Source organism: Moschus berezovskii, chromosome 12, assembly GCF_049115385.1.
Source record: "Moschus berezovskii isolate FMDL1 chromosome 12, NW_MosBer_1.0, whole genome shotgun sequence".
In the NCBI taxonomy this organism is placed as follows: domain Eukaryota; kingdom Metazoa; phylum Chordata; class Mammalia; order Artiodactyla; family Moschidae; genus Moschus; species Moschus berezovskii.
This window is the reverse complement of record NC_142471.1, coordinates 66,899,922-66,916,878: the sequence shown is the minus strand read 5'-3', so window position 1 is coordinate 66,916,878 and position 16,957 is coordinate 66,899,922. Positions and strand designations below refer to the sequence as shown.

Here is a 16,957-nt window from a genome sequence, read left to right as displayed (position 1 = left end):
GTGTCTGTTGGCTAGAGGCATCGGTTCCCCACCACATGTGCCTCTCTCTCTATAGGGAAATTTGAATGTCTTCATAACATAGCAGCTAACTTTCCCCAAAGTCAGTAATCTGAGAGAGAGCGAGCAAGTGGACATATTTTTATGATCTTCCCTCAGAAGCTACACTCTATCCTTTCCAAATAATTTCTGTTTGTTAGAAATCAGTCACTAAATACAGCCTCTACTCCAGGAAAAGAGAATTAAGCTCTTGAAGGGAGAAATGGCTATATTTTAAAACCTCCGCAGGTAGAGTGCTAATAAGGGCTTACCCATATCTTGTAGTTGTCACAGCAACCCTGTGTTTAGGCATTATCTCTTTGCTAAAGAAAAAGTTGAAGCTTATAGAGGCATACAACTGATAAGTAATAGAGTCTGGATTTGAAATAAGCACTTTTTTACTTCAGTGTTCTCAGTGCATTTTAATGGTTCTCAAACTTGGCTATGTGGCGGAATCACTAGAAAAACTTTTTAACAATACAAATCCTCAGGCTCTACACATGGAAATTCTGTTTCTTTAGGTCCCTGGGCCCTGGGAATCTATTCTAGTTTAGAGACCACTGTGTGATGATGATAGTGATATGATATACTACTAAGTTAAAAAAAAGATGTTAGGAAACAATATATAATGTGATTCAATATTTATTGAAAAACATGTATTTGTACACAAAAACTTTTAAACAAGTAACAATTTTTAATTATACAAATGAGAAATTAGAATATTATAAATAAAGTCAGTCTTTTGTCCCCTCACTGCCCCCAGTTAACTACAATTTCAAACTCAGTCCCTTTTCATTGGAAACAAATTTTTTATTATAATGCTTTCCCCTTGTTAGGTTGAACCACGCCAATGTTGTAAAGGCCTGTGACGTACCTGAGGAATTGAATTTTTTGATTAACGATGTGCCTCTTCTAGCAATGGAATATTGTTCTGGAGGAGATCTCCGGAAGGTAGTGTGGATGTTTTGAGATGATGAGATAGTAAATCACGAACTCTAGCAGTATTTGAATCACACTCAGTACAATAATCTAGAGTAAGAGTCAGTAAACTATGGCCTGTTATCCGTTTTTCTGGCTACTTTCTTACAATAGTAGCAGAGTCGAGTAGTGGTGACAGAGATTGCGTGACTTGCAAAGCCTAAAGAACTTACTCTCTGGCCCTTTACAGGTAATGTTTGCTGACCCCTGCTTTAGAACATGAATATTTTTGTTGGTGGTAGTGGTGTTTGCAGGATGGGATTGTATTGATGGTTTAAGATCACAATATCAATGTTTAAAGTGTTTATGTTTCTCTGTTGCAAATCTTTCTTTGCCATCTCATTTTAAATCTGCCAGTTGTTGTTGTTGTTTAGTTGCTAAGTCATGTCCAACTCTTTTGTGACCCCATGGGCTGTCCATAGGATTTACCAGGCAAGAATACTGGAATAAGTTTGCTTCTCCAGGAGGTCGTCCCCATCCAGTAATTGTAATCAAACCCATGGCTTCCGCTGTGCCACCTTGGAAGCTCTTTTTATATATTTAAAAAGGCTATTATTTTAAATATCATATGACTATTTTTTATATATTTATCTGTGAGATTTTTCATTGTAAAATTTCAAATACTTTCTCCCATTATTTTTACTTGTATAAATTTTGTCATGAAATTTACATGTCCTCTGTGTGGATTTCGTAATTTTTCCCCCTTATATTTTCTTAATCATGACTAATTTTCTTATTCTCTCAAAGTAATGGTTAATGTATCAGTATTACTGCCCAGCAATATTGGCAATATACATTTTTAGATTTTTTTTTCCTTTAGCTACTCAACAAACCAGAAAATTGCTGTGGACTTAAAGAAAGCCAGATACTTTCTTTACTGAGTGATATAGGTATGTAATCAGTATGAAAATTCCATCATAATTTAATGCCCATTTTGTCTGTAAGAGTCTGTATACTGCTTGGAAATTAGAATTCTTGATAAACTATACAAGGCATAGGTTTTAAGTATAAGAAATTTTTTATCTTTAGGAAATTATCAGGAAAATTTAAGTATTACTGTTGATGCTAATTTAAAACTAGGATTTTTTTTTTTTATTTTTTGTGTTGTCTGTGTCCATTTGACTAATAGATATTCTAGTTGCCAAAAAAAAAAAATGGTGTGAAATGATCTTATTCATGCCTTTCTCCCTGATTAACATAGTAAATTTATTTACCAGGGACATTGCTTCTCATAGGCGTAGGTATTCTTAGGGTGAAATCTCTCTTTAATCAGAATTACTCCTGAAAAATTTGTAAAATAACCAGGACATAGGTCCTTGGAGAGAGCTCAGAAGGCAAGATTATGTTTCTCTATATATTTTGATCTTGTTTCTTTTCTTAGGTTATGGAGGCCAAAGTCTAGTTGAAGAGGTTGAATTAGGTCAGAAGGAAAGGCTCCAATGATAATACAGGGATTTTTTTCAATTGCTTGTTCCATTTCTTTTTAACATTAATTTTCATAAGTTAAATGGGAACATATTGTAATTCTGCTGTCTGATTAATGTTACTGTATTTTTGTGGTGAAAATTTAAGTGTCTATAAAATCATTAATCATGTTATGATGATCCATATAGAATTGAGCATCAGACCAGATCTGTATAAAATATGAGTTGAATTTTTTTTATTTCAGTGTTTTTTTATTACCTCAAAATACATTTTAAACTTTATTTAGGATCTGGGATCCGATATTTGCATGAAAACAAAATTATACATCGTGATCTAAAACCTGAAAACATAGTTCTTCAGGATGTTGGTGGAAAGGTAGGTAAAACCTGAAGAAATGTTCTGTGCTAATTGAATAGAGTCTTCATGATGTAGTTAGTCTTTGAGGTTTGGTGCCCACCATAGCATTTTGTACTTCTTTATCCCAGCCCTCACTATACTGAGCTGTGGTTTTTTGTCTGTCTCCTCTGCTAGCATAATAGCTCCATTAGAGAAGGAGCTACATTTGTCTTGTTCATTTCATTTTTCCAGCACAGTATCTAGCAGAGCTAGTAGGCAGTAATTTGTTAATTTGGATGTTATGAAGTACATCCAAAAAGCATATCCTTGGTCTTCTTTAAGAAAAAAAATATGTTTAAAGTATGTTTTCATATTTAAGAAAAACAAAACAAAATCATTCTCCTCCCCAAAAGTCCTAAGTTTATTTTTAATTAAAATTCAAAACCTTGATTTCTCAGATTCCTGAAAGAGTCATCTTGAGAAGAACTAGAAATTGTGAATTAATTCTTGGAATATTTATTTTTATCAAAGTGATTTGAGCAGTTTTCTTGCTCTTAGTGCCCAAATTCTATTCCAGTAGACATAAAGCCAAAAATGTGAACCTTGAATTGGTTTGTATGGCCTTAGGTAGTGAAGATAATGATCAATTGGAAGTGATGAAACCTTGGTGCTTCTTCTCTTAGGAACCTTTTGAGTATGCCTTGCACTGACTATTCACTTTTTGTTTGTGTGTATCCTGAGACTTCAGGATGTTCTTGAAGTTAGATAGGTGTTTCCTCACGTTGATCTACTCTAAGATGGTATGATGCTTCTTATAAGTTTGGAAGTCACCCTGCCTGTGCCTTCCAGTTTAACAGATCAAGCTTATTCTGAATATACCAAAATAAAAATTAATAGCCAGTCTATATCAGCATATTAAAAAGCAGAGACATTACTTTGACAGTAAAGGTCTGTTTAGTCAAAGCTATGGTTTTTCCTATAGTAATGTATGGATGTGAGAGTTGGACTATAAAGAAAACTGAGGATCGAAGAATTGATGCCTTTTGAATGGTGGTGTTGGATAAGTCTCTTGAGAGTCCCTTGGACTGCAAGAAGATCAAACCAGTCAATCCTAAAGGAAATCAGTCCTGAATATTCATTGGAAGGACTGATGCTGTACCTCCAATCCTTTGGCCACCTGATGCAAAGGACTAACTCATTGGAAAAGACCCTGATGCTGGGAAAGACTGAAGGCAGGAGGAGAAGGGGATGACAGAGGATGAGATGATTGGTTGGCATCCCGACTCATGTCTATCAGACATGAGTTTGAGCAAGCTCCGGGAGTTGGTGATGGACAGGGAAGGCTGGTGTGCTGTATCCATGGGGTCGCAAAGTATTGGACACGACTGAGCGACTGAACTGAACTGATTTAGTTTTTTATTATATGTCAGATACTGTTAAATTATTTTCAGTATCTTTGAATCCTAATAGCAATTCTGTGAAGTAGGGATTGTTAGGAATATCATTATATAGGAAACTGAGAGGAATAACTTTATCAAGGTCACTTAACTATTTATCTTCGTGGTGGAGCTTAGGCTTGAAACTTGTTTGTTCTATTCCAGAGCCATGTTCTTCACCACCTCCCTCTCCAGAGGACCTTATTCCCTTTCCTTTTCAAGTTTCTCAGCCATTTAATACTTACTGTTTTGCAGATTATGCATAAAATAATTGATTTGGGATATGCCAAAGATGTTGATCAAGGAAGTCTTTGTACATCTTTTGTGGGAACTTTGCAGTATCTGGTAAGACACATACTGTTTCTTTGAATTTAATTGTACAGGATTATTCTTATTTCTTTAAGGTTGTGAATGTAATAGTTCAAAACTCAAGTAGCTTTTTTCTTATAGTGTTGATGTTTAAAGCATTTTTTTTTTTTTCATTTTAAGGCCCCAGAGCTCTTTGAGAATAAGCCTTATACAGCCACTGTTGATTATTGGAGCTTTGGGACCATGGTGTTTGAGTGTATTGCTGGATATAGGCCTTTTTTGCATCATCTGCAGCCATTTACCTGGTAAGAAATGGGAGAGAACTTTGGTATGCTTAATGGGAGTGAAATTTTCAGTACCCCTCTGGCCACCTTTCTTTAAATGGTATGGTTACTTTTTAACACAACTGAATAAAATTAAAAGGTAGAAATGTCTCAGGTTGTTAAGTGAAGTATCTTTTGTTTTTGTAGGCATGAGAAGATTAAGAAGAAGGATCCAAAGTGTATATTTGCATGTGAAGAAATGACAGGAGAAGTTCGGTTTAGTAGCCATTTACCTCAGCCAAATAGCCTTTGTAGGTATGTATATTTTAGTTGAGGAAGTTTGTCTCATTTTCTTCAGGGATGTAAAAGAACAGTAAAGTTGTTATCTGCTTCAAGTAGCATTATCCATTGTAACTTTCTGTAATGATGGAAATGTTTTATATGTATGCTGGCCACATAAGTCTGTCTGAGCACTTGAAAGGTGGGTAGTGAGACTGAAGAACTGAATTTCAAATTTATTTAATTTTAATTAACAAGTATAAATGCAAATAGCCACTTGTCACTAGTGGCATCCGTATGGATAGCACCAGTCTAGTGGAAATAAGAACTGCCATTCAACTGATTGCCTTATATGCTAAGGACACTCTTAGAATACTGTGATGAATGGGTTCCTTAGGAAATGGAACTGAATTCATCCATTGGAGTTGCCCGTAACTAACTTGCACATGTGGGTTTGGGATTTTTTTTAATGGAAAAAAGTTTGTTTCCTGTTATTTCATGAATTGTTAGGAAGTAAGATATAATATCATACAAATAACGACAAAGGATATGGACAACCTATACAACCACTTTTTTTTTTTTACAAAACTAAAAGAAAATTGGAATATAATGATTTTTATCCTATTTTTGTATATTTTCTAGTTTAATAGTAGAACCCATGGAAAACTGGCTTCAGTTGATGTTAAACTGGGATCCTCAGCAGAGAGGAGGACCTGTTGATCTTACTTTGAAGCAGCCAAGATGTTTTGTATTAATGGATCACATTCTGAATTTGAAGGTTAGTTTGAATGAGGTCTCCTTTATAAGACTTGCATTGAAATTAACAAACTTATTGGAGAATGGACATAAATATATTTTAATAGTGCATTTCTATTTCTTTAGTAAGCTTTCTCAGTTTTCCTTCTAAGTGGTCTTATTGATCACTCCTTTGAAGTATCTTTTGGATTTTCCCCCTCTCTCATATTGGTACCATTTCACCTCATTCATTTAGGTCTAATCATATTGGATTTGGTTTGGTGAGGAAGGTTCTTACCTGGCTTTTTGCCTTTATACTTACTTTCCATCGTACAGTCCGTACAGCATGAACTGCCTGTTTTATTTTTTGAAAATGCTTTTTGATTCTCTAGTCCTAGAAATTAACAGTTTTTTCTTGCCTACCAAATCAAGTCTGAACTGACCTGCTTGGGTTTGTGGGGGTTTTCTTTATTTAGGTCTACCTCATCCAAGTGCTTGTTTCATTTCTCTTACCCTTTACTTCACTTAGGACCAGCTTGTCATTGCACCTTATGCCATCAAGCCCATTATCCATTTTTGTGTTGACAGATGCTGTTCTTCTGCCCAGACTATATCTGTCTCTATATATCCCCTCACCTGTGCTGGCACATATTCAACTCTCCTTTTCTCCAAACTGTGTCTGCCTCACAGTGTGTTATTTAACAATTTTTATTATATTCTCTAGTTGTTGATCATCTTCCATTCATGCCTGTCCATATAGTTTGTCTTCTTTAATGCTGAGATTGTTTTTCTTACTTTTGTTAACAGTCATCTGTCCTACTGCCACACGGTTACTATGCTGGCATTCTGTACAAAGCTGGACACATACCAGATTCTCAGTAAATATCCATTGATATGAACGAGAGGTTCTGTTATGCCGTATGCATAGAAACAACTCATCTGTGATCTTTTCGTATTTGTTGATTGCTTGTGGTAGATAGTGTTTCTAAAATGTAAATAAGAAAGTAGTAGTAATGTAAGGTTTTACTCTTACCTTGATATACTTCATTAAATAGGAACTTGAGGCCATGTTGATGTCATCTTTGGCTCACATTGAAAAGACAGCTGGTGTCGTGATTTGGTATTCTTCTACTGTGGCAAGGAGTAAATCATCCCCCAGCATGTTAGACAAGCAGGACTTGGTGACACCTTTTAGTTCTTTGTTGGTTTCAAAATTTTTTGTTTTTTTTCTCATTTTTCAGTCTTATCATGGTAATCATAACATCATTTCTACTTGTAAGGAGTCTGTGAGCATGTGCTTGTTTTACAGAGCATGAGTAAGGGGTCCTCCTTATGTGTTTTGTGTTCTATAGACTTTAGTTCAGTTTGTAGTACTGAACTGTATATCTGTGAATCTAGGCAAAATATATATATATATATATATATATGTATAATTTGTAGTTTAGGTACAGTAACATCTTCTTTAAAGGATCAGTATTATCGTGAGGTTTCAGAATAAGGTGTGTGTAGGGTACTAGTCATAGTAGTTCAGGGTTGCTTCCTAGACATAATAATAGGACTGAATTTTGAGGGATAAGGAAGTGTTAATCTGGGGAATGGGTAGGGGGAAAGATTTGCAAGCAGAGGAATGTCATGAGCACAGAAGCATGAACTGCACAATAGGTTACTATTATTATAGGGCATTTTTCTAAGGTGTTTATTATATTGTTAAAGGAGGGAATGACATCTGTTTTATTTTCATTTAAAGAAGAAATCAGCATAGCTAGTGGGAAACTGCTGTATAACACAGGGAGCTCAGCTTGATGCTCTGTGACGACCTAGAGGGGTGGGGTGGGAGGGAAACTGAAGAGGGATGGGATATATGTGTACTTATAGCTGATTCACATTGTTACACAGCAGAAACCAACACAGCATGGTAAAGCAATTATCTTCCAGTTAAAAATAAATTTAAAAAGTAAGTTCATCCCATATTTCTGGGGGGAAAAAGAAAGAAGAAATCAGTAAAACAGTTACTCAATTATTTCCTTTCCTTAAGAAAAGTTTGTAGATTCTGATTACATATTTTTCTAAATATTTATTATGAAAAACTTTAAATATGAAAGAAAGTTGAAAAAAGTATACTGAATATTTTTTGCTGCCTCTTTCATGCCTGTAAGTGTAACTGTATCCTAAGAGTCTTTACTTAGCTTTCTTTTTTTCCTTATTACTTTTCTTCCTTTTTTTGACAATTTCTTCAGTTATATAACTTTAACTATAAACAATATGGATAACTTCCAAATTTATCTCCTTAGTTGTGACTGTACAGCTCTCTGCAGAGTATTTGTAACTATACTTGGTGGTCCCACTGGCATACAAGACATAATTCATGAAAAACTGAGCATGTTTGCTCCATTAACTGCTTCTACAACTTTTCCTCTGCTTCTTACGTGCCCCATCACCCTTCCATCATTTTGGCTGTCTGACTATTCCATCTCGCTCAATTTGCATATCCAGTTATTTTGTATAGTTCATTTTTTGAATGTTTTACCAATTTTGAACTTGCTAGGTTGTCAATTTAGAAAGCCTTCCACAGTTCATTTTTGCTTATTGAATAAATTCCAAATGCTTACATTGACATTCAGAATCTGTCTTGGTCTCATTTCATCCTATGCTTTTTGTCTTATCTCCTATTGTCCCCTAAGGGGGCATCGTTTTAGGTACATTTGATTATGCTCATCCCTTTTTACTTCTCTGCCTACTTTGTTGTTTTTTGCCTAGAACTTTTTTTCTTTCAGTCTTTTCTTGTTCTAGTCATTCTTCCTTTTCAAAGTTCAGCTCAAATAGTACCTCCTTATAAAGCACCCCTTTCCTCCCATCAAAGAATCTTCTTTGGAATCTGCACGATATTTTATATCATTACAGTGCCTATTGCATTTTGCCTTGTCTTTTAGTTCTTTTATTGTGTCTTGATATATTTTATTTGACTGTTATCGTACAGAGGGCAAGGATCATTAAGTTACTCAGCTTGCATATCCACTACTGGCAGAACACACTTAATAGTTTGTACCAAAGTGTTCTTGCCTGGAGAATCCCAGCAACGGGGGAGCCTGGTGGGCTTCCGTCTGTGGGGTCGTACAGAGGCAGACATGACTGAAGTGACTTAGCAGCAGCAGCAGATACTTATTAAATATTCAAATGAACAAAAGAATTCATTTAGGTTGTATTTCCTCTCCCTTTGTTTTGCTCCCTTCTATCTTGGCTTTGGTAGTGGGATGCTGTGAGAACCCCATGCCGGTTTGAAATATGCCCTCTGTAAAAGTAAATGTCCACTTTAGGATTTTCATACTATGTTTCTGCTGTTGATCTTAGTAGCCACTGTCACAGGGTAAAATCTACCTAGGCTGGGAAGGAATGGCAGGTCTCAGCTGGTATGCTTGTATTATAATGCATGTCAACTTGAAAGATTCCCTTCTCTTCCCCTCACCTTTTTTAAACTTAGAAGTTACTATATACTAAAGGGAAGTTAGTTCTTTACCTCTGTGATAAACATTTATCATCGATACTTCTAATCATTTGCATCCACTAGTCAGTGTAACGGAGAAAGCAATGGCACCCCACTCCAGTACTCTTGCCTGGAAAATCCCATGGACGGAGGAGCCTGGTAGGCTGCAGTGCGTGGAGTCGCTGGGAGTCGGACACGACTGAGTGCCTTCACTTTCATTTTTCTCTTTCATGCATTGGAGAAAGAAATGGCGACCCACTCCAGTGTTCTTGCCTGGAGAATCCCAGGGACGGGGGAGCCTGGTGGGCTTCCATCTATGGGGTCGCACAGAGTCAGACACGACTGAAGCGACTTGGCGGCAGCTGCAGTCAGTGTAAGGCTCTGGGGAAACATAGGTATTAATTTTGTATGGCTTATCTAAGGGCAGTAGAAGGACAAAGATTTAAAATTAGATTGTGTTCAGAAGACTAACCTCTAACTCTGTAGCTATCCTTGGTTACCTCAGTAGAGCCCTGCCTGACTCAGTCTCACACTTACTTGGCCTATATCTGGCTACTTTCAGTGGGACTTTTAAGTGAGAAATTCTCAGAGCTCTGGTTTCTGTTTTGTCAAAAAGGAGAGTAGAGGAGCTGATTAACAAGATGTTATTTGAAAGCAGTTAGCTTGTGGCTCGGAGAAGGCAATGGCAAGCCACTCCAGTACTCTTGCCTAGAAAATCCCATGGTTAGAGGAGCCTGGTAGGCTGCAGTCCATGGGGTCGCTAAGAGTCAGACACGACTGAGCAACTTCACTTTCACTTTTCACTTTCACACATTGGAGAAGGAAATGGCAACCCACTCCAGTGTTCTTGCCTGGAGAATCCCAGGGACGGGGAGCCTGGTGGGCTTCTGTCTATGGGGTCACACAGAGTCGGACACGACTGAAGTGACTTAGCAGCAGCAGCAGCAGCAGCAGCTTGTGGCTGGCATCTGTTAGGCAGTTCATAAACATTTCCTTCTAGGTCAGTGATACCTTTCTCAAAAGTAAGTGTTGCTTATTTAAATTGGAGTTTTTCTTTCTTTATTTTATACATCCCCAGAATTTTCACACTTAATTCCTGGGAACTAATATCTGTTGCAGTAGAAAAGTAAATTCTACTCTTTAGTTTTCAGAATGCCATAATTGAATTATAGAAGATTTCATTTTGGAAAATGATTGAATCCTGTTTGATGCATAGATAATGCCCTTAAGTAGCTAGCATTGAATCTTTTATGTAGCAAATGATTAAAGTTATTTCTCTTTTTTTATTTAAACAGATAGTACATATCCTAAATATGACTTCGGCAAAGATAATTTCTTTTCTGTTACCACCTGACGAAAGTCTTCATTCACTACAGTCTCGTATTGAGCGGGAAACTGGAATAAATACTGGTTCTCAGGAGCTTCTTTCAGAGATGGGAATTTCTCTGGATCCTCGGAAACCAGCCTCTCAGTGTGTTCTGGATGGTGTTGTAAGACAATTCTAATATACCTAGAGTATAAGAAATCTCTTTGCATAGAAGGATTGCATGCCCTGCATTTTTGAAGTCTATTTGGAATCATTTGGGGAGTGGTTCACATCTTATAATTCTTCTTTTAGTTTTATCCTACTCATTACGCTTATTGCTTTGCAAGGTGAAAAGATAGAAATGAAACATTGGTTATTTTAAACTGTATATGACATTCTCTTTGGTGCCACTTCCATCCTTCCCTCACCCCGCTTTTTGTCCTGAAGCCTATAACCTTGAAATTAGACCAGCAGTCTCATAGGTCCTGTCAGAGGATGGACGGATGGTAATATATGGTTCTGGTCATGACTCATTTCATTTTCCTTTTTTAACTTTGTTGAGGCATATTTTATATATCATATAATTTAACCATTTCAAGTGTTGTTTTTGTTTTTTTTTTAGCAAACCACCCTAATTGCACAGCCATCATCATAAATTAGTTTTAAAACATTTCCATGTCTTCATGTTCTTTAATTACTAATATCCATTCTGCCCACCCCAGAAAATCACTAATTTACTTACTACCTCTATAAATTTGCCTTTTCTGAACATTTCATACAAGTGGAATTGTATAATGTCTTGTGTCTGATTTCTTTTACCATTATGTTTTTGAGATTCATTCATGCCATAGCATATATCATTACTTCATTCCATTGATTACTGAAAAAGTATTCACATTGTATGTTGTTGTAACTTTTTGCTTTTGTCCTTTTGGGTCTGGTGTCTGTTTTCACTTTAGTCCATACTACTGTTACTTGTTTTTCTTAAATAAAAATTTAGACCTTAAGTCTGTGAGATGTATGCTAATGAACTTGACTTCACAGTTGGCATTTCAGAGTAGGAAATCTGGTGCTTAGGTACTTAGAGAACCTAGAATTTTCAGGGATCTTTTCTTCTTAATTGTTTGTCTTTTTTTCCAGAGGGGCTGTGATAGCTATATGGTTTATTTGTTTGATAAAAGTAAGACTGTATATGAAGGACCATTTGCTTCCAGAAGTTTATCTGACTGTGTAAATTATATTGGTAAGTATAGTTCATTTACTGACTGAGCTTTAAACCTGAAGTAATATAATTTTGACACGACATGATTAGTAGAAATGGTTCTTTGGTGTTTCTGTTCTGTATCATACTTCAGGATTCTATATGTGCTAAAAGATGGATTTGTATGGTTTGGAAGGTGAAGAGGTAGATTTTAAATCACCACCAGACCCCTCATTTGGCAGAAGACGACTTTCCTATGAATATGACTCTCAGATGAAAAACTGAATCTTCACTATTAATTAAGCCCACTTTTTAGTTTCTCCTTCACTACTTAAGCATGTTCAAATACTTCATTTTATTCTAGAAATACTACTTAATGTTCAAATGATTTCATTTTTCCTCAGGGAATTAACGTTCTCTACTAAAGAAGTTAAGTGGTTAATTTCTGTCTACCCAAAACTAAAAACAAGCATATTATAAAATCAAGAACAAAATTGGTCACAAGGGCTGAAATTATGTAATCTTTCCTTTTCATTAGTTTTTAAAAAAAGTTCTATATTTATAGAAAAATTGAGCAGATAGGACAGAGTTCTTATGTTATTCCCCTACACAGTTTCCCCTGTTGTTAGCATCTTACATTATTATGGTACTTTGTTACAACTAATGAACCAATATTTTGTTATTAACTAAGGTTCATAGTTTATTCAGATTTCTTTTAGTTTTTATCTGGTGTCCTTTTTCTGTTCCAGAATCCCATCCAGAATACCACGTTACGTTTAGTTGTCCTGTCTGCTTAGGCTCTTCTTGGATGTGGTAGTTTTTCAGATTATCCTTATTTTTGATGACCTTGAAAGTGCTGACCCAATATGTTGTAGGATGCGCCTCTGTTGCAATTTGCCTGATTTTTTTTCTCATGATTAGGCTAGGATAATGGGTGTTTGAGAGAAAGATCAAAGAATTCAAGTGCCATTTTGAAAACATTATATAAAGGGTACATACTGTCAACATGATGAATGGCTGTTGGTGTTACCTTGCTCACATGGCTGAAGTAGTCAGCTTTCTTCACTGTAAAGTTTAGTCTTACCCTCTCCTCCTTTCGATATTCTGTGGAAGGAAATCACTATGCAAGAATCCACACTTAAGGAGTAGGAGTTATATGCCTTCTCCTTTAGGGTAGGATATCTATATAATTTATTGAAAATGCTTCTGCTTACATGAATTATCTCTTCTCTCCCATTTATTATTTAATCATTTATGATAAAAGTTTGAATTCATGGATATTTATTTTATAGATTATAATCCAATACTAGTTTATTTTGTTATTCAAATTGTTGCAGCTTACCTTAGAAACTTTTTCAGTTGACTTCTTATGCCTCTTCTACTTGACCCATCAGTGAGGGTGTTTTTGGTTTTGTTTTTTTAAGCATTTCCTTATTTTCTGCTACCATATAGTATTCCAGGCCCATCTTTTAGATTTTCTACCATAGTCCTAGAATTGGACATTTCTCCAAGGAGCCCTGGTTCCTTTAATTGAGAATAGCATTAGAAATCAAAATTTGGATACTTGGTATGCTTCTTGCTACTAGGGTATCATTTCTGGGCACTTTCAGACTTTTTTTTAAATATATAATTTTTTTCTAGACTCTCTTCCCCCAGACTATTTTTTTTTAAATGTGTGAGTTTTTATTTTGTTTTGTTTGTTTGGTCTGTCAGGAAGCCTCAGGATTAAGTGTGGATATATAAAAATAGAAGAAAAGTTAGTTGAGGCTATTTATCATTATTAGGGGAGGCAAAGATTTTTCTAGATAGACAACTTTATTTGTTTGACGTCTGTTTCAGATAATGTGTTTTCTCAATGTGAAACCTAGTCTAGCGCCCTTTCTCTGAAGATTTTCATTGGAAAAGAATAACAGAATATAATCACCACCTTAAAGTACGAGATGAATCTCTCATCAATCTTGGAGAATTTTATAATGTTAAAATGAAATTTCATTGAACTTAATATCTACCTGCCATGGTTTTAGAAAGAAGCATCCCCTTTACCAAAGAAAAGACAAGAGATTATCATAAATAGATAATTTCATAAGTCTTACATTGAGAAGGGCATATCTTATTAAACTACTATTTACCCAGTGTGTTTTTCTGAAGCTGGGTTGGTAGTTCAAGAGATGAAATTTGTTATTCAGAAGTAAAAAAGACTATAGCAGATTGTGGAGTACTTGGGACTTAGTTTAGAACTTCAAAGGAATAAAGAATTTGGATTATTGGAGAGGAAAAAAAAAGAGGATTCCAGCTTGGACAGAAACAAGGAAGAAAAAGACAGATATAGGAATAATTGTAAGCTTTGTGATTATGTAGTAATTATGTCTTCATTTTTATTTCCCCTTGTATCTGGAGCAGGGCTCAAGTACATGTGCAGGTGGTCAATAAATTTACACTGACTGAATGGAACTATTAACAAGTGGTTCTTTGTAGCATCCGTAGGAATGCTATTTGTATGGACAGAAAATCAAGAATAATAAATGAACTCTAGAATCTTAAAAAGTAATTCCCCTCTCCTTTCTCCCATCTTACACATAGTACAGGACAGCAAAATACAGCTTCCAGTTATCCAGCTGCGTAAAGTATGGGCTGAAGCAGTACACTATGTGTCTGGGCTGAAAGAAGACTACAGCAGGCTCTTTCAGGGACAGAGAGCAGCCATGTAAGTGAATTGTCTTGTTTATAGGCACAGTGTCGTGCATTCATGCTTAATTAAATTTTGCTACTTTTCACTAGTCAATATCCCATGCAAAAATATATTACTGGGCCAATTTGCAAGGTAATATTCTGATCAGGCATGTGGAATTCTTATTAAGCCTGAAACCATCCAGTTGCAATAGATTGACAGTAGTTCCTGAATGGTCCTAGTATAAGAAGATTGTTTTATCATAGAGTATCACAAGCAGAAATTCTTTAGAGATAAGATTCTAGAGATCAGCTGTTTCTCATAGACTGATAATAGAAACATAGGCTTTGGGCTTATGGCAGTTTGAGTTTTTAAACTTTTGTCTAGTGTTTCTAAAATGCTTATATCTTGTTTTTTTCTTGCTGTGGTTTAGGTTAAGTCTTCTTAGATATAATACTAACTTGACAAAAATGAAGAACACTTTGATCTCAGCATCTCAGCAACTGAAAGCTAAATTGGAGTTTTTTCACAAAAGCATTCAGCTTGACTTGGAAAGATACAGTGAGCAGATGACTTATGGGATATGTAAGTGTTGGGTAATGTATTTGAAACAAATGTCTTGTCTCTTGAAGCCATCTGCTGTGTTACCTTCTTACCTGTTAGCTGGTTGTTTCACTTGCATTCATATTAGAACAAAAGATAGGACATCTCATATCATTGTAAACCGTATTTGGTTTGAATATTAGTTTTGTTTTTTTTTTAATCTTTATTTGAGCAGCTTTACTCTGCCCACCCCTCACCCCCACAATTGGACTACAATTGTTCACCTTTAGAAAAATGCAAAGTGATTTAAAAATTTGATTATCAAACCTCATTTGAAAAATAGATACAAAATCTATATTAGGGTGACTTCTTAGCCTGGGATGTCTTAAATTACTTGAGTTCAGTTCAGTCGCTCAGTCGTGTCCAGCTCTTTGCAACCCCATGAATCACAGCACGCCAGGCCTCCCTGTCCATCACCAACTCCCGGAGTTCACTCAAACTCATGTCCAGCGAGTCAGTGATGCTATCCAGCCATCTCATTCTCTGTTGTTCCCTTCTCCTCCTGCCCCCAATCCCTCCCAGCATCAGAGTCTTTTCCAGTGAGTCAACTCTTCACCTGAGGTGGCCAAAGTATTGGAGTTTCAGCTTTAGCATCAGTCCTTCCAATGAACACCCAGGACTGATCTCCTTTAGAATGGACTGGTTGGATCTCCTTGCAGTCCAAGGGACTCTCAAGAGTCTTCTCCAACACCACAGTTCAAAAGCATTGATTCTTTGGCGATCAGCTTTCTTCACAGTCCAACTCTCACATGCATACATGACCACTGGAAAAACCATAGCCTTGACTAGACGGACCTTGGTTGGCAAAGTAATCCTTCTATAAATAATAATACACGTAATTCCATGTTGTTTTTGTTTTTTTTTTAATGTCTAAACAGCCTACTGTGGAGTCCCACTGTTTTTTATTATACATAGCCTCCAATTTTTTGGTATTTAATTCTAAGCTTATCTCCCTTCAGATGTACTAAGGAAATGTAAAAAGCAGAGTTAAAATTCACATAATAAACCAAAAGAGTTGCCATCAGCATTTCTGTTTGTATGCTTATCTTGAGCAAGGTGTGTGTATTTCAGAATTAAATGATCAACAGTGTCCAGCTGGGTAAATAAGTTTTCTCACCAAAGCTGGTTCTATGATTGATGTTTTATTTCTGTTTGTGTTTTATAGGCATTCTGATGAATGGCAAAACATAGTTATTTCATCAGATTATCTTTGACTTACCTTGTTCAGTTGTATGTCTCAGACTACTGTTTAAAAAGAGTGAGGTAGACCTATATGTGCTGATATTAAAAGATCACTTTATTTTTAAGGCAGCAATATTTTAAGTTGGAGAAAAAAGCAAGGAAGGAAAAGTATATATAGATGATTCTATTTTTGGGAGAAAAGGAGATGTGTCTCTGTAAGAAATGATTAACACTGGGATCGCAAAAGCTGGAGAGTGGAGGAGAGGAGACTTGTTATATCCCTATATAGTGTTTGATTTTTTAAAAATATGTTCATGTATTACTTTAAAATTTTTTTCAAAGAGAAAATCATCTGTATTAGTTTCCCAGGGTTGCCATAGCAAATTGCTATGAACTGGGTGGCTTAAAACAATAGAAATTTTTTATCTCACAGTTTCAGAGGCTTAAAGTCCAAAATCGATGTGTTGTCAGGGCCATGCTCTCTCTGAAACCTGTGGAGAAGAATCCTTCCTTAGATTCTTCTGGTACTTTGCCAGCAATCCTTGGCATTCCTTGGCTTGCAGCTATAGCACTTTAGTCTCTGCCTCTGTTGTGAAATGGAGCGTTCCCATTCATACGTCTGGTGTTGTGTTTCTTCTTTTCTTAAAAGGACACTTGTCATACTGGATTAAGACTCAACCTTAATTTAGCTAATTGCACCTGATGCAAATAAGGTCAGA

At 36.0% G+C, this 16,957-nt stretch overlaps 1 protein-coding gene across 3 annotated transcripts in view; it reads left to right on the top strand.

Annotated features, from left to right (window-relative positions):
- Positions 1-16,957, top strand: part of CHUK (component of inhibitor of nuclear factor kappa B kinase complex) — a 42,390-nt gene that overhangs the window by 7,005 nt on the left and 18,428 nt on the right. For 2 of the 3 annotated variants that reach the window (XM_055424888.2, XM_055424887.2), the window contains exons 3-13: positions 873-987; positions 1,835-1,904; positions 2,726-2,814; positions 4,467-4,556; positions 4,701-4,825; positions 4,991-5,098; positions 5,705-5,840; positions 10,574-10,768; positions 11,725-11,827; positions 14,366-14,489; positions 14,887-15,038. In XM_055424888.2, coding sequence (XP_055280863.1) covers positions 873-987; positions 1,835-1,904; positions 2,726-2,814; positions 4,467-4,556; positions 4,701-4,825; positions 4,991-5,098; positions 5,705-5,840; positions 10,574-10,768; positions 11,725-11,827; positions 14,366-14,489; positions 14,887-15,038 — 1,307 coding nt within the window. The remainder of the gene's footprint in view (positions 1-872; positions 988-1,834; positions 1,905-2,725; positions 2,815-4,466; positions 4,557-4,700; positions 4,826-4,990; positions 5,099-5,704; positions 5,841-10,573; positions 10,769-11,724; positions 11,828-14,365; positions 14,490-14,886; positions 15,039-16,957) is intronic. The other variant, XM_088842262.1, reaches the window with a different exon arrangement.